The 26,163-nt window shown below is 33.8% G+C and overlaps 2 protein-coding genes across 2 annotated transcripts in view; one reads left to right on the top strand and one right to left on the bottom strand.

Moving 5' to 3' along the window:
• LOC132559564 (syntaxin-binding protein 5-like) overlaps positions 1-13,983 on the bottom strand; it is a 97,975-nt gene extending 83,992 nt beyond the window's left edge. The window contains exons 1-2 of the mRNA XM_060224195.1: positions 13,840-13,983; positions 13,606-13,703 (exon numbers count right to left, since the gene is read on the bottom strand). Coding sequence (XP_060080178.1) covers positions 13,606-13,703; positions 13,840-13,983 — 242 coding nt within the window. The remainder of the gene's footprint in view (positions 1-13,605; positions 13,704-13,839) is intronic.
• A 390-nt stretch (positions 13,984-14,373) lies between these two features.
• The window catches only part of LOC132559563 (oxygen-dependent coproporphyrinogen-III oxidase-like), a 38,739-nt gene continuing 26,949 nt past the window's right edge, over positions 14,374-26,163 (top strand). Inside the window, exons 1-2 of the mRNA XM_060224193.1 lie at positions 14,374-14,444; positions 16,263-16,354. Coding sequence (XP_060080176.1) covers positions 16,269-16,354 — 86 coding nt within the window. The 5' untranslated portion in view covers positions 14,374-14,444; positions 16,263-16,268. The remainder of the gene's footprint in view (positions 14,445-16,262; positions 16,355-26,163) is intronic.

The following is a 26,163-nucleotide window of genomic DNA, read 5'->3' as shown; positions in this document are numbered from 1 at the left end:
ATAGATATCTGAAACCATTCAAATGCTGAAATTCAACATCTATCTGGCAAAACAGACATCTGTTGTTTTCTGTATAGATATCTGAAACCATTCAAATGCTGAAATTCAACATCTATCTGGCAAAACAGACATCTGTCATTATTTTATCAAGGGAGATAATTCTGTATGAATGGTCATAAGTGCAAACTGGGAAGTATGGAAAACTCATGATTCAGATGATTTTAGAAGGAAATGGAGACTGGTGTCTGGACTATTGAGGGACCACTGTATATTAATATATACGGTTTAAAACAAAATAGGTATACAATTTAATGTGCAATGTGTTCCTGGTCAGCTAAGTATTTCATTATGCCATTTAAGTGATTTTTGGACACAGTAAAGCATTTATCATCACCATAAAAAACAAGTGTTCATTGGACAGAAACTTTTTGTCATTTTTCTGTTATACAAGTAATTTTGTCTCCATCAAAGTGATTCTAAATGGCTGATCATCAAGAATTCTTGTCAATCCATTTCACATTCTCAAAGCAATGCAGTTCAATCATTTTTCATTGATATTGACAAAAAGGGAATCTTTAAAATCAAAAGAATATAGAAAATGAGATTGACATGTTAAATCCATTTATGTGAAAATTTGAAATTTCAAATGGCTGCAGTGTACCCCAGTTGAATAGATTAAGCATATCATGTCATATGTTGTATTGTGATTTCTGTATCGTATTGCTATCCAGTTCAGAACAAATTCTAACTCGACTTGTTTGGGTCAAGGTCATCTATTCAATAAACTTTTTAAGAAATATCACTTTCATGTTTCATACATATATTTTACATACCGGTATATGATTAATACAGACCATGAAAATGTTGGTTACTTTTCTGCATAGATAAAAAGAGCACGACTGACCATCTGTTGAAGGTACCCTCAGTACACCAGCAGGATCTCACTACCAAATGTTACTTGTATTGTTACGTGTCCATATTTTACATTGAGTTTCCATCTCTGTATCAATATATACAGCCACTATGCCAGAAACCCACGCTGACTCATCGGCTGCAATTTTTATTTTAACTAATTTTCAAATTATGTATGTAGCATTTTAAATCAGCTGGCTTCACATAGATGTAGAATGACTTTATTATTATCGTGATATTAAATGTTAATCTGAATATGTTTTTGATTAAATCTGATGTATATAAATAATCTAAAATGACACAAATCTAATTTGCTTTACCTTGTTTTCATTTGATTAAATGATTTTGGCTTATCTAAAGACAGCTTTTTGACTGTGTGAAACTCTGTGTAAATCAGGTCATTTATCACATATCCATCATGTTATGTATTACCAATATTTTATCGATTAGTATGGTCCAATTTTGTAATAACATCATAAAATGTTTACTTGGTCATGTTGGTTGCCCAGTATTTGAGGAATCTGTGCAATAAATATGCAGAATAAACTCACTTAAGCTAATTCCAAATATGGTTATCAGTGTATAAGTTACTATACTAAATATCAATGAACAATGTAAAACAGATCAATATAAAAACCATTGAGAAACTGACAAACTACTGGAGAGGGACATAATCAAATTTTCACAAAATACATGCATGCATACACAGCTGAGGACTGGGGAAAGTCAATAAATGTAATATTCATTATTTAACGTAAAATTGATCCAAGTTGTAAGAAAACATTTACCTATTGGATTAGAATGTTTTCTTTCCCTACAATCATACCACTTTCACACCTAATGTCCACATGTAATCATTGTTCCATATAAAAACAGGTCTCAAACAAGTAATGTTGACACAAAGTAATACTTTAAATATTAGAAATCTGACCGAATTCAGACTTGAACGATTACCTTTAAAGTTACAAGAGCTTATTTTCATCATCCAAATTCTTCTACAAAATGAATCATCCTTTTGTAAGTAATATCTTATAACTGCAATCATATTTTTCATGTGATTGCATGCTCAATTTACAGTAGCAACAGACAACCTTTCGTTTGATATATCATCTTAAACAAAATTAATCTAAAGAAAAAATAATCTCACTCATTAAAATTAATTATATTGTGGAAAGAATATCATATTCTTCATAAATGTTTGAAGGTCTGATGCATGTTCAGTATTTAATGTATTCAATATAATTAAACTTAAAGCTGGTAATTCCTGTAGGCATCAACATGTATTCAGTGATTGTACATGTATAACTGATTTATAATGTCTTGATCCATGGCAATGGAATAAGAAATGCTTAGCAAATTCTCAATCTTCCAAGAGAATATGTCCACAGATACTTAGGATTTATATATATGAGACATTGTAAATGGTACATCAGGATTTTAAAGTGAACAAAATGGACAATCTGGGGCAGAAATATAGGAAATATATACATTCATCTTTCAATATTGATTTAGTTTTCATCATGTAGTACATATGATCTTGATCGCAGAACAGATGAAATAAAAAAATTGGATAATATTACCTCCTACTCGATTGAAGGAGATCATGGCCATGCACACACATACAGCTGATCTTAACACTTACACATGTACAGGCTCGAAATTGAAAAAAAATGTCACCAATCAATAATTATTGAGTGGTTCATTGTGACCAAATCAATTTTGATTTTTTGATTCTGAACACAAAAATAAATCTATTGAAGAGGTTATAGGTTTATAGACCAATAATCAAAGCTGAAAATAAACAACTTAAAAAAGCCAAATGAAGGTTATCTAGCATAATAGTTCAGCAATACCATAATCTAATAGTTAAATAATTTACTGACAGTACCCAATCTTACATACCATAACTTATCAGACGGTAAAAAACACTAATGTACTGGTAATATATATTTTCAAATGGATCTAAATATAGAATTTATCATGGTAGGTTGAGCTCAAGGGCTGCAATAATATGCTGGTAATACTTTCTATCAACATACACAGTTGACTAAATTTAACCTGGGTATCATTTACAGGTCTGAAAATGATTGACCTATATAAAGCTACTGATTTACCTTGGAAATATTACCTGTAAATCACACATGGTTACCTGGCTACTTGTGTACCAAGGCAATCAATTGCCAGTGAGAGCAGCTGTTTATTCAGATTCACCTCACATTCCCCATCCCTATCAGGTCAGAGACAATAAAGGTCTACCAGAGACAGTTTGTCAACAAAAAGGGATTCATTATTGTGAAATAGTGAAAAAGGTACTATAGTCCATCTCTAGCCAGAGACTGTTAACTGTGAGGAAGTGTAGTCACCCCATCTCTGGTCAGTGACTTTTTACTGTGAGGTACTATATATAGTCACATGTAAACCATCTTTGGTCAGTGACTTTTTACTGTAGTCACATGTAAACCATCTTTAGTCAGTGACTTTTTACTGTGAGGTACTATATACAGTCACATGTAAACCATCTTTGGTCAGTGACTTTTTACTGTAGTCACATGTAAACCATCTTTAGTCAGTGACTTTTTACTGTGAGGAACTGCAGTCACACCATTTCTTGTCAGTGAATTTTTACTGTGTGGAACTGTAGTCACCCCATCCTGGTCAGTGACTTAACTGTGAGGTACTCTATATAGTCACATGTAAACCACCTTTGGTCAGTGACTTTTTTGGTCTGACTTTTTACTGAGTCACATGTAAATCTATATATAGTCACATGTACATGTAAACCATCTTTGGTCAGTGACTTTTTACTGTAGTCACATGTAAACCATCTTAGGTCAATGACTTTTTACTTAAGTCACATGTAAACCATCTTAGGTCAGTGACTTTTCAATACAGTCACATGTAAACCATCTTAGGTCAGTGACTTTTTACTTAAGTCACATGTAAACCATCTTAGGTCAGTGACTTTTTACTTAAGTCACATGTAAACCATCTTAGGTCAGTGACGTTTTAATACAGTCACATGCTAACCATTTTTGGCATTGTTTTTCTGTGGTTATATATATCTTGTCAAGTCTGTCTAGTAAGAGACTGTTTATTTTAAAGTTCTGTAAATCAAACACTCCAAGGAATGCAATTGTTTATCACCTATAAGCTGGTACTACAGGTAAGTCTCAATTATTAATCCAACTTTATTTACCTGAAAAATCAATGCTGACAGCTGGTGGTCAGTGTTCCATTTAACAGCTGACCATTGCCATGTCTGGACAATATTCAGTCTAATTAAATAGGTAAACATAAAATGTATATTAAGGTCAATATCATATCCAATTAGCCATAGTTTTAGGAATGTCCTGTTATTTGTAAGTAAATGCTTTAAACATAATTCTATGAATATAAATGCATCATCGGAGTATAAGGATAAAAATCTGTAAAGATTCATCAATTCTGAAACACTTTCCAATAGAAAATGTTAAGATAAGGGTTTCACCTTAAAGCCTCAATATATGCAACTCTCACTGTGAAATCAAGGAGAAAATATATTCTAGACGATATCACGCATTAGCATTTATTCAAAAGCAGCTGATATTCACATTTTGTAAACATGCCTCCATTTCCGATCTTTGATGATCCAAAGTCGGCAAATCAATCTTCTAGACATTTCCGTGAGAGGTCAGTATTTACTATAAACACGTACACACAGGCTATTCAGACTATACAGCAAGCCCTTTAATGACTATACACATAAAATAGCAGGCAGCACGTGCAACATCGAACTTTACCTGCAAATGTTCCTACTACATTTGTACATTCAAGTATGCAGGTTTGTCACATAGTTTTTTCATGACGGCCTTCTGAACTTATTATAACATTGGTTTGTACGTTAAGTGGAACCCACTTTAATTCAATTCTATTTTCATTTGTTTTTAGGGCTCTCTATCTGCCAGATTTGGGGCCGAATTCCCAATGCAAAACAGTATCTTTTCCCCCCGATGTAAACCAAAAGTTTTCCTAATTCTAAGGAAAACGCAGCTATTTTTTCTTATTCTAAGGGCCCCGGGTCCCAGTCCCAAAATGGGGTGTGAGAGCCCTGGTTTTGATAAATGTTTTTCAAATAACCAGTTGGCAGGGCTGAGGGTCTGTTACCACTAGGACTCTACTAGTGTATTGTTCAAATTTACTGGTGAACAGGTCTGTGGCTAGTAACTCCATGAACTCTGAAGTGCAGGTCTGAAGGTCAGTTACAACCAGTAAACAAACTGAGAGATCTGAAGCGTATTGTCTAATGAAAAGGAAGTGACTAAAGCTACACTTAGGCTGTTTTATCTGAATTCTGACACTGCAGGATCTTAAATTCATACCAAATTATCAACAATCCTTCCAAGGTAACCCATAGGCATTTGGGTCAATAAGCCTGCACAACCCTGTAAGACATAAATGCTGATAAGGCATGACTGCAGAGATGCTACTGTATATATAAAAGTGCTTAATGAAAACCTGATCAATTAAATTCTTTTATAATACTGAGACCTTCATGTATCGGCCACAAATATAGAAAGTCTGAGAATCATTCTAAAAAACACATCACTTAAAAAAGAATAGCCGAAATCTAAATAGCTGTTTAGTCTGCAGTCTTGATCCCTTTATATACGGTCCTGTATGACCTACAGCTGTCATTACCAGTCAGGTTGGGTTTGCACAGTGCCCAAGTGCCCTTCCAATATCACCATTTCTATGCATCCTGTTCCTCATGCACATCTCTGACAGAATATCATATTGATTTTTCTTGCATTCCTATGAAAAGGACTTATTCTGAATTTGCATTTCAAATTACATTTTGAGTTGAAAATTCCAGCAGTTGCATGGCATAGTTAAAAACTAGCTAACAGACTGCTGTCCAATCCACTTGTGAAGATGAAGCATGTTTCTGTTTTTGTAACCTTTATGTACATAACATTTGCATAATGTTTTTCTGTTGACTTGAGAGAACTGGTCAAGGGTAATGCCACAATTATCTTCGATTGGTGTGGGTGATCGTGTGTGTAAGGAGCCATTACAACACTCGCACATACCGCACCAACTACAACACATATCTCCGCCAACTCCAAATCAATATTACACTGGATACTACCACAAAGACTGCAAGGTCATAAGGTCACCAAATTCTCTGTGCTACATTTTGTTTAATTTCTACCAACTCTAAGGAACGAGACAAAAAAAAAGTATGTATAAGAATGAAAGGATGCCTTGCTGTTTCTACAAACATCAGTACTCTGGGAAGACAGTCCCGGCTGACTTTATGAAACACAATCAATTTGGAGACCTGGAGTCGAGGTAGAGGAAGATTCCAGTACAGCACACTCAGATCTCTAGCCCTGCTGTCTGTGTGAACAATGAACCAGTCGTTATAGAAACATCCAACAAGAAGTCTGTGTTATCAGTCTACAACATATGGTCTAGTGTCAGTCTACAACATATGGTCTAGTGTCAGTCTACAATTTTAAGTCTAGTGTTGGTCTACAATTTTTAGTCTAGTGTTGGTCTACAATTTATAGTCTAGTGTCGGTCTACAACATATGGTCTAGTGTCAGTCTACAAACATACGGTCTATTGTCAGTCTACAACATATGGTCTAGTGTCAGTCTACAATTTATAGTCTAGTGTCGGTCTACAACATATGATCTAGTGTCAGTCTACAGTTTTTAGTCTAGTGTCAGTCTACAATTTATAGTCTAGTGTCAGTCTACAGCATGTAGTCTAGTGTCAGTCTACAACATAAGGTCTAGTAAGTGTTGTCAACTAACAAATGGTCCTGTGTCTGTCTACAACATGTGGTCTAGAGTCAGTCTATAAACAAAAGATCTTGTGTTGGTCTATAAACACATGGTCTAGTATCAGTCTATAAACATAATGTCAGCATCGATCTACAGCATATGGTCTAGTGTTGTCTACAAAACATGGTCTAATATCTGTCTACAACATATGGTCTAGTGTTGCTATACAACACCATGGTCTAAAGTCTGTCTACAACGTATGGTCTAGTGTTGCTATACAACACCATGGTCTAAAGTCTGTCTACAAAATATGGTCTAGTGTTGCTATACAATACCATGGTCTAGTTTTGCCTACACCACAGTCTAATGTTGATCTCAACACATGGTCTGTAAAACCATGGTCTAGTGTTGCTATACAATACCATGGTCTAGTTTTGCCTACAGCACAGTCTAATGTTGATCTCAACACATGGTCTGTAAAACCATGGTCTAGTGTTGCTATACAATACCATGGTCTAGTTTTGCCTACAGCACAGTCTAATGTTGATCTCAACACATGGTCTGTAAAACAATGGTCTAGTGTTGCTATACAACATATATCAGACTAGTGCTGTCTATAAACACATGGTCTATTGTTGGCATATAAACATATGGTCCAGTGTCGGGTTACAAGACATAGTCTATTGTCAGGTTACAAGACATATGGTCTAATAGTGGTCTACGACACATGGTCTAGTCATTCCATAACCCTGGTCTAATATCAATACCATGTAGTCTAAACATATGGTCCAGCATTGTCTCCAAATTCTTGGTCTGGTGTTTGTCTAAAAACACATGGCCTTGTTTTGTCTATGAACACACAAGGTCAAGCCTTTGTCTTCAGACATATGGGAAAGTGTTGTATACAAATACTTGTTCTGGTGTTGTTCTACAAACACATGGTCTCATGTTATCTACAACTGATTGCAGATGTCTAATTGTGTCTTTAGCCAAGTGTTGTGTACAATAAATGGTCTAGTGTTGTCTACAGTTCCAGAGATAACTCTTGTTCATGTGTTGTCTACAAATATAATTGGTCTTGTGTTTCAACACAGTGTCTAGTCTTGTCTACAAGTCATTGTCTGATGCTTTCTACAAACCACATGATCTAGTGTCAGTCTTCAAACATATGGTTTAGTGTTGCCTGCAAGTCATTGTCTGATACTTTCTACAAACCACATGATCTAGTGTCAGTCTTCAATCATATGGTTTAGTGTTGCCTACAATTCATTGTCTGATACCTTCTACAAACCACATGATCCAGTGTCAGTCTTCAAACATATGGTTTAGTGTTGTCTACAAGTCATTGTCTGATACTTTCTACAAACCACATGATCCAGTGTCAGTCTTAAAACATATGGTTTAGTGATGATTTACCAACACAAAGTGGAATGTTGTCAACTAACATGGTTTTTGGTATCATATTTACAGATCTTCTGGCAGCACTAGTCTACATCGAAGATGTCAAGTTACTGAACTCTCTGATCTGTTATTACTATTGAAAATTTCCATCATGGCCAACTAGAGGGATTAATATACTAAACTCTTTCACAACCACAGCATTCCCATTTATTTCACTGACCTTCATTGATATCAACAACTACTTTTTCATTGTAGAGTTATATCAGAGGGTATGTGCTAACTGGCTTCCTTGAGCTGTTGCCAGATATATATCAAGTAAGTCATATAATTTTTTACCTATTTTTAAAAACAAAGGATTATTATTAGAACTGAAACAAAAATCAAAACATTCATGAATAAATACTTTTGGAGACAAAAGATAAACAAGTAGGCTGTCAGGTAGACTACCACCTTGGGTCTTGTTTTAATTGGAAGTTGTTTTTTTTAAATTTAACATTACTCAGATAAACTGGTATCTAGTAGAGTATATGAAATTGCAATCCATATAACTGAATACCATTCAGATGCATTGAACAAATGCCTTTACACTAAAATCTGCTGTTTGTTTCAGCTCTAGTTAATATAACATCTTTGCCATATTTTTCCTTATTCAAAGTTATAAAAAAGAGAAAGAAGTGAGAAAATAATACAGCACTCAGGAACTTGTCAAATCATGGTTAAGTGTATCTTTATATCTTGTTCACAACTTCTCAAAATAGGTAGGTACTTAGTATTTATATTATATTTTTCCGAACAAAAATGAAAATTATTTCTCATTTAAAATACATAAGCAGGACACAGTGTTTGTTCACCATATATACACTTATCTATACAATTTCTGTTACGTAAGACAATACTGGCCAAATATTGAATAATGTGTCAGTATGTAGAATTCTGGATTCAATCAATGGTTTATATCTATAAAACCCTCATTTATCATCAAGACGGGAGACACCTAAGAGAATAAATCAACTGATTAAATCTACCAATCTGATCAACATCCTAAATTTTTGTGTGGTCAATCTATCTCACAACATTAATCAAAGTAAAGGCTAGTTTTTCATTGGGTTTACCATCAGTAAAGACGAGACATCAGAATGTCACATAGAAATAGGAAGAGTCATGAATACCAAAAACTGTCACCAAAAGTTAATTCCAACTTAAAAGTATATATCTTTAAGTCAAATGTTATGACACGACACAGTTAACGAGTAATTATCAAAGATAACAAAAGACATGTGGATGGCATTTCATCTGCCGGCCATCTAACTAAAAAATGTATTGAAAATGAAAAAGCAATTCTATGTAGGTTTTAATTATCCTTAATACTGTATTATACAGAGATGTTACCATTTAACATATCATAATAGCACCATACACAATCTACATATCATTACTAGTTCTGTATTGTTTGGTTGATGAATAATGAAACAAACTTTACTTATGAACGCTTTATCCCTTTTAATTGCAATTATGTTGTTTTGACTCGAAAGTCATAAACTTTCTATAAAACTGTTAAAATCAACAAATTAAAACAACTTTCAAAATAATGCTATAAGTAAATCTAGATTATAAAAATCATGATGGAGGTAATGGTGAATTGAGATGTAAGTTCGGAAATGTGAAAAGTCTACAAATATATGATGTTCGGATTTTTTTACCTTTTTTGTGACCTTGCATAGCTAGCAACTAGGCAACTGGATCTTAATGAAGTAGCAACAGTTGTTAATTATGTTGCTCTTGGTAAAATCCAGGCTTACAAATACATTTCAGTGTCTATTGATTGTTACAAAATTTCTGCTTCCTTCATAATTATGTGTGGTTGTTTTAACAGAAGATATAAAGAAGTATCAATATAACTGTGACCAGCTCCAAATCTATTTTTATCTCAATCATGTACTGCATACTCCCATGAGGACTGCCTGCATACAAGGGACAATTTTTGTGTGTTATACATGAATTCTGTTTTAGAAAACTAGCTGTCCAACCCTGACAATACTTCACAAAAAGTTCAGAACCACAGACTTACATTGAAAGGATTTCACTAGCCCATAGATGCAGCTCTCTATTTCATTTTCAAAGTTTCAGCTTTGAAAAAGGTCACCCTAAATAACATGGGACCAATCAAATGGCTTATTTTATTTGACCATGTCTGAAGGACAGCACAACCTTTTGGGTTTCAGTTTCAAAGCTCACTGTGGGTGAGCTCCTAGATGCATTTACATGTCACAATGGAACACCACTCGTCTGAATTTTGATACATTTTCAAATGAGAATGAAGTTAACAAATATACTTTGAGAAATAAAGATAACCAAAGGATTTATATATGACATATTCCTGTGTATACGCGATACTGAAGCTGTCAATGATTCATAGTTAAGGTTCAAATTTCTTTACACCAACATTTACTGTTTTTAAAAAATCTATTTCAGTATCCAGCTGTGATTACTCTCTAGCTAATAACCTCAGGCTTTCTTTATTTTTTCTCACATGTATAGTACTTTTTCTTTTCCATTAATTAATTAAATCTTCCATGCCCCTTAGGAAGAACATGTTAATTTCTTCAGGTGTGCACATAATCCTATATTTCGCAAGATTGCTTCCATTTTTCCGTTTACAATCAAATACAAAAAATGAAATATATAAATAAAACAAGAGCATTACTTTAACCCCCCTCCTTCCCATCTCTTCTGACGTAATTATTTAAGTCAGTATTGCACATATAGTAAACAAATGTTTCTGTAATAGTTATGTGCAAACTTGCAATTTACTACTGAAGGCTGGTATAAAGAAACTTTAACAAATTACAACTTAAGTCTAAAATTTGCTGTGAAAGTATGCACAAGCCAATCCTATACCTCCTGACCTTGATGTTACTTAATGACAATGACTTTAACCCATACAGTCTTAAGAGATCATGTCACTTTCAAGATATCTAGATCAAAACATGTCCTTATCAATGAAGCTGCAGACAACCAAAGTCTATACAGTTTTAACATTCCTATTGTAAAAAAATCTGTGAACTTGAACTGAAAAGATGACCTTCAACTATGACCATCTCCTGAAGGCATAAAAAATTAATTCATGAGTACAACAAATTTTGCATTTATAGAGAGGCATCAAGTGCATTGGAAAATTATCACATCATCAGGCTGATTCAGATTAAGATAATCATGAAATGATAATTAATTTCAGAAAAATCTGAAGTTGCAACAGTCATATTTCAAATGCTTTAACAATTCAACAAAATGTGAATCTATAGATTTGATTGTAATTCTAATGGATACTACACAACATTAATACAAATGGCAATACTGCCATTTGCAGGCATATGTACACTAACTTTATACCTTTAATCTAAGTCCAATAAAAAAGAATGTCCAGTAATTGTAGTGGAATATACTTCTACATATTAAAAAAAACCCCAAACAAATGAACAATTATTACACAAATGCAGAGTGTAAAACCAAATCTCCTCCTCATGTAGCCATGTTGGATTATGAATATATATCACAGTGTGTAACTTCAGCAGATCAATATTCCTGTACATAAGATTTTTCGAGTTTACAGGACTCTGTAAGGCAGAAAAGTATTATCAAGGGTTTTGGTTTGTCTAAGTTATTTTCAGATAATATAGATTAGAAGCATGCAGTCAAAACATATTGAACCTGTTTTAGAAAAATAGTGGCAGGATGAGATGAAAATACTGAAAATAATTAAGTGTAAAATGTGTAAGCAACATGTGCTTTCTTTGTCTTCATATTTGGCTTGAATCAATATTTTCACACTTAAATGAAGTAAAATTCCTCAAACTGAAAATATTTACCTCCGCTTCCTTCAGAGTGTAAAAAAATCTATTGTTTCCTAGAGCTGCTACAAGTTGAGAATTTTGGCCCCATGGAGACTCCGAATTTGAAACATGAGTTTGAAATGTAATGTCTTACCTTAAGTATTTTACCCAATTTAAAATGTCTGTAAGTTAAAACAATGAACCAATTATGTCACTGGATGGGGGATATAAAAATCAAAACACTAGACAATGTTTGTTGATGATAGCATGTTATCATTTTCCTTGCATTAAATATGAGCTTGTAACTATAAAGAGAAACAACAAATTATTGTTAGTTGATAAAGAGTATGAAGATGTTTTATGGTTGGCATGTCTGCCTCATTGCCCTTATATCATGATCTTGATATGTGATATAAAATTCAGTGTGTTTGATACTCATTATAATAGGTATGCCAGGTGGTTTGCCCTCAGAAAACTGGTTGTCATTTGGGAATGCAAAATTACACTTGAATTGAACAAGATTAACATGTCAGGTGATGAATGACACTTGCACTTCTGGAACACTTGGTCTAATTATCTTTTTGCTAGCATGTTAGTATTCTGTTGTTGTTTTCATTCATTATCTGTAATGACATCGGACTGTAATGCACCAGCATAGCTTGAAATACAAATAATACCACTTGAGACAGTCTCTAATTTATCCTCATGATATTGCTATTTAGTGAAGTAGTATGTCCATTACCAACAATCACAACTGATCACTTCACAATCAAACATTGATTTGTGTGACTAGAGCAGATGATTTTCTAAACATGCAGATTTGAAAATGAAGTTAACAAGCACAATAATGAGACCAATACAAATTCCCACACAGTGATTTGAATGACACATCAGTTTACAAAAAAAAAAAAAAAATTGCAGGGACCCAAAATGGACAAAAAAAAATTGATATCAAACTAACAAATGCTCAGTTAATTTGATTATTAAATCAGAATAGCTTTTACAAAAGGTCAGAATAAATAAGAATAGTACTGAGGCACTTTTTTTTAAAGAACACTCCTTTAATCAAGTGACAAATCTGTTCACATTCACACAACTTTTGCAAGGGTTTCAAATGTTAAATTTTCTTATAAAGACTTTCCTGGGTTTAAATGGGTGATACAATAGCATAAATTAAAATTAAAATCAAAATCACATTAATAATTTATTCAAACACTGCACTGAAAGGAAAACAGAAAATACCATAACATGAAATGCAACAAACTGTATTGTCTGTTATGATGCCAGATGCATTAAAATATCTGTGTGGTCAAAAATCTACAAAAGCCACAAGAACAACAGTGATGAAAAAATGTTCAATAATTCTTGCGAATATTATTCTAAAATAATAAAGGCCCTGTTAGCAGCAATGAACTGTACACAGATTATTGATCTGGGCGACCAGCATACACTGCCATGTGTAGGGCCTCCAGAAAAGGGAAGAATCACAGGATACATCTGCTCATATCCACCATCACAAAGTCTACAGCAGCATTCAGCATCAATGTACCCTTAACCAACATCAAATTTAATATAACACCAGTGTGTGTATGTGCGTATAATAGTATAATGAATATACTTACACTAATATTAAGGTAGGGGCTGAGATTTATGTAAATCGATATCACCAGCAAAAGCATTTAAAAGGATACATCCGCAAAGAACCTGTCTTCGTTCCGATCGCTAAAAGATGTTGAACAGGATCAAATGCAACCGCAGTAGGTTGATAAGGAAACCCATGACGAACGGTCTGTAATGACAACAACAGAAATCAGAACATTAGAAAAGAAATATGAACCAGGAATTTCTATAATTTATGCTTGATAAAATGTCATTACAACATATACGTTTTACTATTTAGCATTTCTAATGTTATGTTCACCAACCTTGCAAACTTGAAAGTGGTCCGTTCTCAATGTCTCCTCGACTTCATTCTCAAATTTCGGGGGTGCACTCACAGATGACCTTATGCCATCAAGCACCCCCTTTAGAGTGAACTTCTTCATCTTCGATTTGTGTTTTGCGTCCATTTAAGTCCCCATACTCCAACATATACTCCCTTCATATCGCCTACTATGCAGTATTTTCTATGCGGTTTAGCTGGCGAATGAATAAGATCCCGGATGGATATCCCGCTATGCTCTAAATATTGATTTTTTCATTTTACGGAACGACTGCTCTTGATTTATACGGAAGAGCTTGACGGGATTGTTTTTAAGCAAAGAGAATAAGAAATCTGTTCTTGAAACCAGAACAGATATGACACAAACTAAGGTCTTTGTATATTTTATAAGATTGCTAATATATTGGCTTATCTTGTTAAATCAATGTTTAACAACTACGACATGTTTCGTATGATTTGTGTATTTTGTAAAATTATTTTGACAAGCACCTGCCATTTCTATCTTCTGCTACACCGCATGTAAACATCTTGTGTATCACATGCTACTAGCTGGTTTTCACAGTGCAAGTTAACCTGACAGCTTTTCAGGTAGTATGCGTATGACTTAAATGTTTCTAAACTTGCATTTCATAATGATTGTACCCCTCTGATATCGATAAAATTGGGCAATGGCCGAGTAGGAACCCACCGGTTCACATTCCCCCCACATTGCATTGCTGCACAGGTAAACGGCCCCATACAAATACTGCCAGCGCAACCAGACTCTAAGTACCTGCCCTAGGATTTTCTTATCGTTTAACCATACGGCCCATCTGATACTTGATTATGTAAATGAAATGTGGGATATTTTGGTATTTCATCAATCTTGTTGTATTTTCCAGGTATTTCCTTAAATTCTGACGTCTGTATGTCCTATTAATGTGTGATATTTTATTTTGTGAAAGACATCGGTGCATATTCACTTTCATCAACTTTCGGACCGATGTTTTATGTACATATCATGCACAATTGGCTGATTCAATAAAATATGGCCCAATAAAAACTTTCTAAAACACTTCGCTGTCAGGCTAGTAGTCAGAATTCACGAGTCAAGAAAATTTACATGGCAAATTTCAAAACCATACATAGAGTCCTCACACAGCACATGTCTGGCTTAGTTCTTTTGTGAATAAATTGTCCCTATTGATGAACCTTTTGCTAACTCCATATTAGTACCTTCAGTCCATCATATCCTGTCATGCTCATTCCTAGCTGAAGAAATAAAAAAACACATCCTCTGCTGCCAAAGCATCTCGAACCCACATTGTAAGGGAAAGTGGCCTGAACCTCATGTGTGATTGCTAATGTTGTGAAAGGTAAACTAACAGGGCCTCATGGTCTCCAAGGTACCCAAATTCAGTATAAATATGATATAAGCTATTTCAGATTGGTAGATATATTTGTTATCTGTAGGTTAAAATATTTGGTATACACAGGTCTTATCTGTATGCTGATTGGCAGATTGTACTGTGCACGATTGAAAATTCAGGGCTCTCGATCTGCCAGGTTTGGGGCCGAATACATTCCCAATGCAAAATGGTATCCTTCTTCCCAATTTAGATCCCAGGTTTTCCCAATTCTAAGGAAAACGCTGCTATTTTCCCCAATTCTAAGGGCCCCGGGCCCCAGTCCCAAAATGGGGTGTGAGAGCCCTGAACTTTGATTCTACCAAAGCACATTTTAGAAAGACAATGATTTGAACAAATTATTTCCAGAAACCAATTACCAGTTAGACTACCTTTTGTTTCTTTCATCAGAGTGACCTCTAAAATGTAGCAGCCATGCAAACTTAGCAACAGGTATTGGTGTTTTCAACCTCTTGTTCATATGAATATACCCCCCATATAAACATAGACTTTTTTAGATGCTGTATTCTCATGTATGGAATATTGCAATTTTTACTGATTCTAATAAAATCTTTATTAGGTCAGTTATATAGTTTAGCTTAGATGTTTAAGCAATAACATTGCTGTATAGTGATTCTTTTGTGCCCCTTCCTATGTTGTTTTACTGCAGCCATGACTTTAAGAAGGACTTAATGTGGAAATTATAGTATCAATGCGATAGTACATCATAATTTGATAGTATCCTTTATGTCAGTTTTATTTTACTTGCCTTATATCCACAATTGATGCCTTTTGGTCTTTCGGCTATTTAAGTCTTAAGATAGTACCCTTCATCTTAATCAAAATAATGTATATACATGAAGTTGCACCCAAGCTAATTAGCCTTAACATCAAGGCAGAACTCTATTCTGGTGAAAACATCACAGATTATTTTAGTTCCTAGATTTTTCTGAAAAGTGAACATGACAAGTTTATGAATACATACTACTGTTTGTTGATTATAGTATATTTTATTTTGCAGTTTATAATGAAGAACTGGAAGGCAGGCCTGGCAATGTTCAAGGCCTTAAAGGCTACAACTTCAATATCTATATGTCATTCTAAAGTAACATGGTGAGTATGTTAAACTATTTGAAATTAATGACATTTCATATATAGCGCATGTGCATAGTGTGAATCTTCACAACATTTCCATCTAATCTTTACGCATGAGGGAAGCTTGAGAAGTTGAGAGTGGCAGTATGGTGTGGAGTCTGTTAACCTGTCATCATTTTGGCTATTCAATTTGCCCTACTTCTATGGTCTTTCCACTGTCTGTCCATGGTTTGTCCATCATCCGTCCTGGCATATATCCGTACGTCAACAATTTTTGTAATCGCTTTTTGTTGAAAAGTATTGGATGGATCTTTCTCAAATTTCATATGTAGGTTCCCATTGGTCCCAAGTTGTACCCATTTGATTTTGGGACTGATCAGAAGAAACAAAATGGCTTCCAGGTGACCATTTTTGATTTGGCTGGTAAAGATTATCATCACTGTATCTGCAAAGGAATGTTTAAATTTCTTATCATTAAGAACAAAAACAGAGAAGAGAAAAGAAGGGAAAAGATCCAACTTTCAAAGAGCAAATAAAGAACAAACAACGGTGGACGCCAAGATCTATCTGGGATCTCTAGTTCAATTTCTTGTGACTTCGTGTATTACTGCGGAGCTTATAGAGTGTTGCAGAAATTTGTTCATTCTAAGCTCTATTCAAATGTCAACAGTCAAACACACAGTATCTACATCAAGATATAAACTCTTACTGTAAGGTTGATATATTATGTTGAAGTTCAGGAAATGCAAGGAAATTTATTGAAAATTGACAAAAGATGATGTTACATTTTGTACTAGCACTTACACTGAATTAGATTTTCAGATGGTAGTAGTGGTACATAATTGAGTGACATCAAATTGTTATACCAGTACATATATCATATTTTGGTTTTACACCAACAGCTGGGTATGGGGGATAATGCCACACTTTAATGCTCCTTGTTCTCATTTAAAAACTGCGACATTACTTGCTTAAATTGAACAAGGTTTGTATGGCATGTGTGGTCGATAAAACAGAAGGCGCTTACTTTTCCAGAACACCTGGTCTTGTTATTCTCCTTGGAATTTTTCAGGAGTCTCCTTGTAGTCTTTCTTTTGTTCATATTTTTCCCTAGTTTTCTGGAATTGAGTTTAGATTATGATTATGTTAACATGTTGGTATTTTCTTAATAGTTTTTGTATAATGGTACATCTAAGTCCCTGAAGCCTGGTCCAATTTTGGAAATAGAGCCGATTCTTTAAAATCCTACTCTTCCTATAGGAATGATTGGTTTTTTTCCCAAATTTGGTTTGAAGCACTATTGGGTGAATGGGAATCATTTTGTATAAATGATGGCTCTCAGCCCCCTGAAGGAGGAGGGGCAGGATCCCTGAAAGGGGAAATAGAACAATTTCCTCAGAATCCTTCCTTTAAGAAGTAGCAGGGTTCTTTCTCAATTTTGTCTCAGGCATGAATGGTTTGGCAGATCCCCATAAGTTAGGACCAAATGGGAAACAGATAGATGGTGTCCTGTACAGTGTATTCAATAGAAGCCGGCAGCCGGTGAATCTGACCGTCTATTTTGATGTCGGCGCCGGCTATTTTAATTTCAGAGATAATGAAAAAATTCTCCTACCTGATTTAAAATGTTTTCATTGTTTATGCATCATTAACCTTCGAGAACGCAAGTTTATTCAAATCGAATGTGTGAGCGTCTGCTTCATCCTGATGCAAATGTCCGAAATTGTTCTTTGTTAAAGATAAGCTTTTCTTACAAAAAATGAGCACGGTAGGCCTGGCTATAGCAAACGCTTGCCTGACGGAGAACACGGAATATAAACAGGAAGCGGTCTATTGAAGACTATTTTGGCTAAGGGTTGAAGCGGCCAAAAAGTATGCCTATGCTGATGTTAAAAATAATTGCATTTTACATATTTTGTTGTATTCCCCTAGCATTTAATAAAGCAGACTAGTATGTCATTATCACATTTAATTGTTGGTTCTCCAACGATCATCACGTCATCGCCTTTCACCCTGACCAGCTAACGCTAGAATAAAGATCTTCTGTAATAAAAATCTAAGTAATTGTGAATGAAAAACATATCAAATAATGCCCATAAATGTTCTTGAGAGCTATACTTGTGGCATTGACTGACAATTATTAAAATATAGCATTTTACATGTAGCCTGTTTACATCGTATCTTTACCGCATGGCATAGTCTAATACAAAAGTAAACGGTCAACGTTTATTTCCGGAATTTTTTCAAATAATCTCATCAGATATAATAGTTATTGGTGATTCCTATGGTTTAATAGAGAGACACAGAATTTTCCATTTAGGTTAATTTATGTATGCCAAATTGCCTTTTTTCCTGTCCACAGATGATACCTATTTCATAACTGGTTACACACAAAAATATGACTAAAATTAAAAAAAGACAGACACTATTTTTCATCAAAAAATTGTCTTAAAATGCATCTCAGAGCTTCCTCATTCTCAAAATTTTCCCACAGGAGGCCCCCCGGACTCCCCAACAAGGGGGGGGGAAGACCCCTTCTCGTACTTTCCACCTGCAGCTCGCACAAGGGCCGATAGCCCTTGACCACCTACTTAATATTATCATCCATGTACTCTAAAAAGTCTTGAACAGACTGCTTGTATACTTGAATTATTTAGAATTCCTTTTCCTTTAGTTTTGATGATGCAATTTCAGCCAGACAAAGCCAGGTTAGTGATAAAGGCACTTTGAACCTTTTGTTTTGTTTCTTTATAAATGCAAAATATATATTTGGAAATGAGAAATTATTAGGAGAATAAAATTACAATGTGAATTCATCTAAAAAAGAAATACCAACCTGCTGGTAAGAAGTGTGATAAATTGTTAACATTTCCAATGTATTGGTTAGTAAATTTTTGTGTAAACTGTGAAAACAGTACAATTTAATAAAGCAGTGACGTCATGTTTTCTTTGAAATGTTTCACATTGAAGCTATTTTTGAATCCTTATTATGATGACTTTACAATGAGTAATCAAATTGACTTTGTTTTTGGACTTGTTTTGATGTTATTCCCGCATGTTTTGATGTCATGATTATTTTAGACTGCAAGTGTTAATGATGAAAGTTCAGCAGTATATATATAGTTTTTATTGTGGAATGACGAGCAATAAGAGACCAGGGTTTCTTTGAGACTCCAATATGGGTAACTTAAACAACATGGATGCCATCCAGATTTATTTTCATACAAATAATAGCGAGGGATTTGAATTCAGGGTTGATTCGCCTCACGTAAATTAAAAGTGATTTACAGTAAATGATTTGTTTAGTCCATTTACATATTTTTTCTTAATATTGATCATATTTTTTTCATTCATGTCTTAATTGTAACAGTAAACTTTTTGCCAATATGTTTTAATTTTAAAATTCCCAAAAAAATATCACATATGAAAGAAAGTTGGTTGACAGTTTATAGCAATGCTCAGTTGGTTGTCAAGAATGATTTTCACACATTTTTCTTTTATTAGATCATTTTAAATTGCTCAATAGTAAAGTCTGCATGTGAGAAATCCTTTTCAGTCCTTGTGTAAATTGCTGTAACCCTTAATTGTAATGGTAAGTGGTAGCAGTTCAGAATATATGTAACATATTTCGCGGGTTATAAGGAGCAGCTTTTTCTCTAGGTGGTCAGACGTGCGGTTTATATACCGGTGCGGCTTAAATATGGACAAAAAAAAATCAGCAGAATGAAGTGAAAAATGAAATGGAAAATAAAATGAAGTGTTTTGACTAGAAATCGGTTCCAGACCATTATATATTTCAGAACGGCCATTTTGTCGAGGCATGTCACATGCACTATCGGCCTGCGTGACCTTGCACTTCTACAAACTTCTATTTTATCAAATTGGATAGTCTTAAGATATTTCAATAAGAAATATTGACATTTTCCTAAATAAATCGGATGAATGCTTTTGTTCTGGGTGAAAAGATATACAAAGTTACATTGTTTTGTAACATTGCTGTACATACATGTCTACTGTACAGCATGTGTACACATGTAATACAGCATTTATATAAGCCAATGAAAAATGCCAACTGGTATGAAACAGACAGCTTAAAACTGCATGTCATCTGACAAAACACTGACATTCTCTAAAGCATAGACACATCAACATTTATTTGAACTTAATAATTTTCTGAGGAAAGATATCTACTCTACAGATTTGATATGAAATATGATCTGCTTTGCCAGTGTGATAAATTGTTAACATTTCCAATGTATGTGTTAGTAAATTTTTGTGTAAACTGTGAAAACAATACAATTTAATAAAGCAGTGACGTCATGTTTTCTTTGAAATGTTTCACATTGAAGCTATTTTTGAATCCTTATTATGATGACTTTACAATGAGTAATCAAATTGACTTTGTTTTTGGACTTGTTTTGATGTTATTCCCGCATGTTTTGATGTCATGATTATTTTAGACTGCAAGTGTTTATGGTGAAAGTTCAGCAGTATATATATAGCAGGGCTTTCACACCCCATTTTGGGACTAGGGCCCGCGGCCCTTAGAATTGGGAAAAATAATGGTGTTTTCCTTAGAATTGGGAGAACTTGGGGTCTAAATTGGGAAAAAAAGATAATATTTTGCATTGGGAATTGGGCCGAATATCGGCCCCAAATCTGGCAGATCGAGAGCCCTGTATAGTTATTGTCCTGGAATGCTCCTTTCCATTATGTACAGTGTACCTAATGATAACTGTAAATCACTGAGATTTCATGAATACTCTCTTTTGTGAATATACCTCTCGAATACATAAATCTGTGACAACTGCTCTAGAAATGACTGTTTTTGATGAGATATTAGAGACCTGGTTTCTTTGAGACTCTAAATATGGATAACTGAAACAACATGAATGCCATCCAGATTTATTTTCATACAAATAATAGCGAAGGATTTGAATTCAAACAGCTTAAAAATCCATCATGAAAGTAAAAAATACCTTTAAAAGCTTATAATTAATTTCCTAGATATATTTCAAAAACAAAAAACAACAAATAAATGTATAAATTCAATGATTTAATGAAGGATTATTTTTTGACAATTTTTTTGTGGTGAGTATTGGTGGCAGAGTGGTAACACTTGCCTTTCACCTAGCCATGCGGTGGTTAATTCCTGAAATGGATGTGAAAAGGTAAGAGATTACCTGTTGAATCATTTGGGCTTTTCCAGTTTCTTCATATTGTAAGACCCCGTTGTGCACTTCCATATAGAGCGGAAGTTCTTTGTCAGTTAGGATTTGAAAACTTAAAGTTCGTGTAATAATGAAGTAAGAATAAAAATTGATGCCAGATTTATAAAATAGTGTCAACTAATTTGATCTATTTTTCCCATCTTATTTTGCATTTAAATTTAAAATCATCATCTTTACCATTTGCAATACATCACTGGACATGATACTGTTGGTTTATTGTATTAGTTAAAGCAATAATATTTAGTGAAACTTGGATGCATCAAGATTTGTGAATATATTGTTTTATTTTAAGAATTATTTCATTATCTATTAAAGTGTAATCACCATTTTCAAAATGATGGCCAAATAGTAATATTTATTTATTCAAACTGAATAAGTAAGACATCTTATACAAATTCAAAAAGTAAAAAAAATTGTTGCACTTTTTCACATTCCTAGAAAGTGTGCTCTATTGTTTCAATTTCATTTTCACATTCAAAACAGCAAGATGTTTCTACTAATCCAATTTTGAACCGATAACAATTTGATCATGATCATTAATTCTATATTGTAACCACTGAAGTGTTCTTAGTCATTTGAAAAGGTCTTTTATGTATATATTTTTCCAAAATGTATAATCAAAATCAAACATTTGCTCCAATTTCTTCCTGCAGTAGAGAAAGTGTTGTTTTTTGACTTTGCAAAAATCCTTTGACCAATATATGCATTGAAAAAGATAAAGTAATGTATAGGTATAAATCGGTAATGATTTGGTTTGAAAGGTCTTTCTTGGATATATATCTCCTTATTATGTTAATAACCCCAAGGAACTGAAGAAAGTTTGTTTTCACTCTATAAATCTGTTTGAATGCTTTATAGTTATACAGTGTATTATCTCCTTTAAGCAAGTCCTTAACTGTGAAAACTCTTTTATTGTATCATGTTTGGTAGAAGATACATTTATTTTCTATTCTTAACGATTCATTATGCCAGATTGACATTTTAAACACAGATTCTGTTTTCCAATACAAATTGTTTTTCTCGAACTTGATCCACACCTTCAAAATGTCTGCCCAAAATAGATTCTTAATTTGTTTTCGCCACTGTACAATATAATCTGTTTCACAATTTGACAGTTTGTTTAAATCAATAAAAAGTTTTAAAAATAGCTTGACATTTACTGGTTGTTCTATATAGTCTTTTAGTGCTTTCACAAAACTTTTTTTTTATCATATTAAGCCCATCCTCCAGAAAACTTTTAATTACAAAATCATTTTTTTTGCCTCCATTACTTTTCAAAAGAAAGTTAAATAATTCTGTTTTTAACTTTTGAAGAAAATTTCGATCTGGACTTGGAAGAGCTATAAATAGATGGCTAAATTGTGATAATTGATTTTATTATGTGTACTCTTCCAACTGGAATAATTATCTTTCTTTTCCAAGAGTTTAGAATAGATTTTAGCTTTATAAGTTTTTTTTTATCGAAGTTTAATTTGGTGACGAAGTGCAAATCCACATCAAATTCAATACCTAAGACAGTAAATTTTTTATTGCCCCACTGCAAAATCCATTCAGAAAAATAAATAACTTGACTCTATTTTCTGCTGCTTAGCTATATCATTTGTGTTTTTCCTACATTAATTTCAAGTCAAGAGATCTTTGCTAATGGTTAAGTTCATAAATTCCTTCAGTGAGTTTTCTGAGCCATCAAGAATTATTGATGTATTCACTGGATATTGTGACAACAATACTTATTCCAATGACATTTGCTTTATTTCTAATTCTGATTGTTAGGATATATGCACAAAGGATAAAGATGTATGGTGCAATAGAGTCTCCTTGTCTACATCATCTTTCAAATTATAAACGTAAAAAACCTTACCCCCCCTCTCCCCATAGTACCATATTTTCCGGGTTATAAGTCCCGGCTTCTTCTCTTTTGAGCTGGGTATACAGCTTACATACTGGTGCAGCTTATATGTGGATGAAACAAATGACAGAATGGGGACAAAGAAAATAACATACCAGTATGAGATGTCATAAACTGGTTTTAATGAGTACCCCATGTTTGTGACTGAAGCAAATTGTGTGGAGCCAATTGCAATCATATACTAAATGATTTGAAGTTTGCAATCAAATAACATTCCCAATTATTTAATTAATCATACCTGTTAATATGAAACACAAATATCATATTCTTAACTTTACAACAATATATGTAAGAAAGCATATTACAGGATTATAGGGACTTTATCAACATGAATGGCCTTTGTTAATCTTTAACAGACCAAACAATGATGGTTGTAATATTGGACGTAAGTCAGACCCTGCCTGTGCGTTGGCAATCATTGAGGCCCCAAAAAAGTTCAATATTTTATGTATTTTAAGTGATCAGCATAATTTAAAATACATCCATAAAATAAAGGATTATTTGTGCAAAATTCATCAGTAAAGTTTATTAAATGTTACACTGACGATCTTGATAACCTGCCTTCTGTTATCTGTTACTGGTATATCAAACATCAACAATAGTGGTCACCGTATGGTAAGAAAGGGTGTGGCTTATGTTTCGGTGTGACTTATATTTGGAACAGATCGAAAAAATCGCTAAAAACCAGCCCTGCTGCTTATACTTAAGTGCAGTTTATAGCCCAGAGATTACGATACCTTATCTATGAATTTCCAAGAAAATGATTCAAAAGCTTTTTCGATATAAATGGTGCTGAATAGTCTGATCTATACCCCGGCTCTTTATTAGCAGTGTTTATACAAGGCAACAAATTTTCTCGGTTTAAAAACAAAAATCTTATCATGCTTGTTTTCTAGGATTATCATCTTTTTTCTATAGATATCCATCAAATCAAACCTTTCAGTTATTTCTGTTACTGTGACTCTAGCTTTTTTGATTGTTGACTTGTTTGTAGTTTTCATTATAATCCAGTTTTGAATCCATTACCAAATTTACAGTATTTGAGCATTAAAGGGATATTCTGCCCAAGTTTCAAAGATGTCTGGTTGCTCCATTTATTTTTAATGTTTCTCTTATGACTATTCAAATTATTGGAATTACTGATGTATACTTCTTGCGGTCATGTTGGACAGGCAGAAATTGGTGGAACTGATCACCCCCCCCCCTCCCCCCAGACTGGTATATTTTATAATTATATTGTGATCATTTTGAAAGCGAGGTTGCAAAAACAAAACCACATTTTTCATTGGCTGTTCTCTTCCATAAACTGCAGCAATCTCCCTTACTGTTTCCCAGTCGTGATGCGTGGATTTTTTCTTGTCCATTTCAACTTTCTCTTTTTCTCTCACGTAGAAACGTTTTTTCTTTGCCCTAAATGTGTCTCGGTTGAAGTCGCTATTTTTGTTTGTTTACAGTTATTACGCAGGCACAAGCTTGTTGTGATGTCATTAGGGCAGCATGAAAATTTGTAATCAGATCTAGCTAGACCTAAATGGTATTTCCACAAATAAATGGCAAAAGTTTATTTTTTGGGAGGACACTTTTCTCAAAAAGCATCTTTTGAAATCCTAACTTGGGTGGAATATCCCATTAAAGAGTTAATGTAATTTCTATGAAATAAAATCTGCTTTTATCTTCAATTTGTTTTCAGGTTTTGGCACTGTAAATTCATGCATCACTGTTGTGGAGTACTAGATGTAGTTTATCAGTATCACATAGTGTGATATGATTTGCATCATATTTTCCAGCTAATTCTTATATGTCTGTCCAAAAGACAGGATTTATTGTGGTATGGTGTTGTCAGTCTGTTTTAAACTTTTATTTGTACAGAGATTTCCTCCCACATATTTCCATCAGTCATTTCAAAAACTTGATAGGCTTAATCACCATGACATGAAGTTATGTTTTCTTGAATGGCAGTTTGATTTGATTGTATTGAAGGAGTTACTGCCCTTTGCTGTTTTCATAATGTTAATGTTGTCCGGAGATCTTGTCTCTCAGTTTGTAACTGACTGCTTTCATACTTGGAAGGCCTAATCACTATGACATGAAATTCTGTCTTCATGAATGGCACTTTGATTCCATTGTATTTGGAAGATTTACTGCCTCTTGCTGTTTTCATCGTGTTAATCTTGTCTGAAAATCACCTCATCCAGTTTGCAACCATTTTTTTTCAAACTTTATAGGTTTAATCATCATGAGATGAAATTTTTTGTTTCTTGTACGGAGATTTCTTTTAATTTTCCACCCATCTCTTGTTAAAACTATTTTCGCTCTCGATACTTTGACTCATTTTTACCATTTATTATTTTTCTTTGGCATGGGATGTGTGTGTATTGTTCTGCTTCAAGGTATTCTTGTTAGTGCGATGTCATGGAGTGCTGAGCCAGCCCTAGGGTTCATGACCCTACTGTAATGTTTGCCTTCCCTTAATTAAGCTTGCATTCTTGACTGCTTTGGTCATATCAGTGCATGACAAGCCACTGAACTAAACCTTCTAAAACATAAAGTTTTCACATCAGCATTCTTTACATCCTGCTTAAGCCTATGTGGACTCATTTTTCTGAAAATCTTATTTCTTTTTCATTGAAATGAAAATGAAAGTTTGAAATGTCTGGTTTCAGGATATTTATATTATAGTAATTAAA

Source organism: Ylistrum balloti, unplaced genomic scaffold (assembly GCF_031769215.1).
Source record: "Ylistrum balloti isolate Yb309-2 unplaced genomic scaffold, AGI_CSIRO_Ybal_v1 Utg370934, whole genome shotgun sequence".
Taxonomy (NCBI): Eukaryota; Metazoa; Mollusca; class Bivalvia; order Pectinida; family Pectinidae; genus Ylistrum; species Ylistrum balloti.
This window is presented reverse-complemented; position numbering and strand designations above follow the sequence as displayed.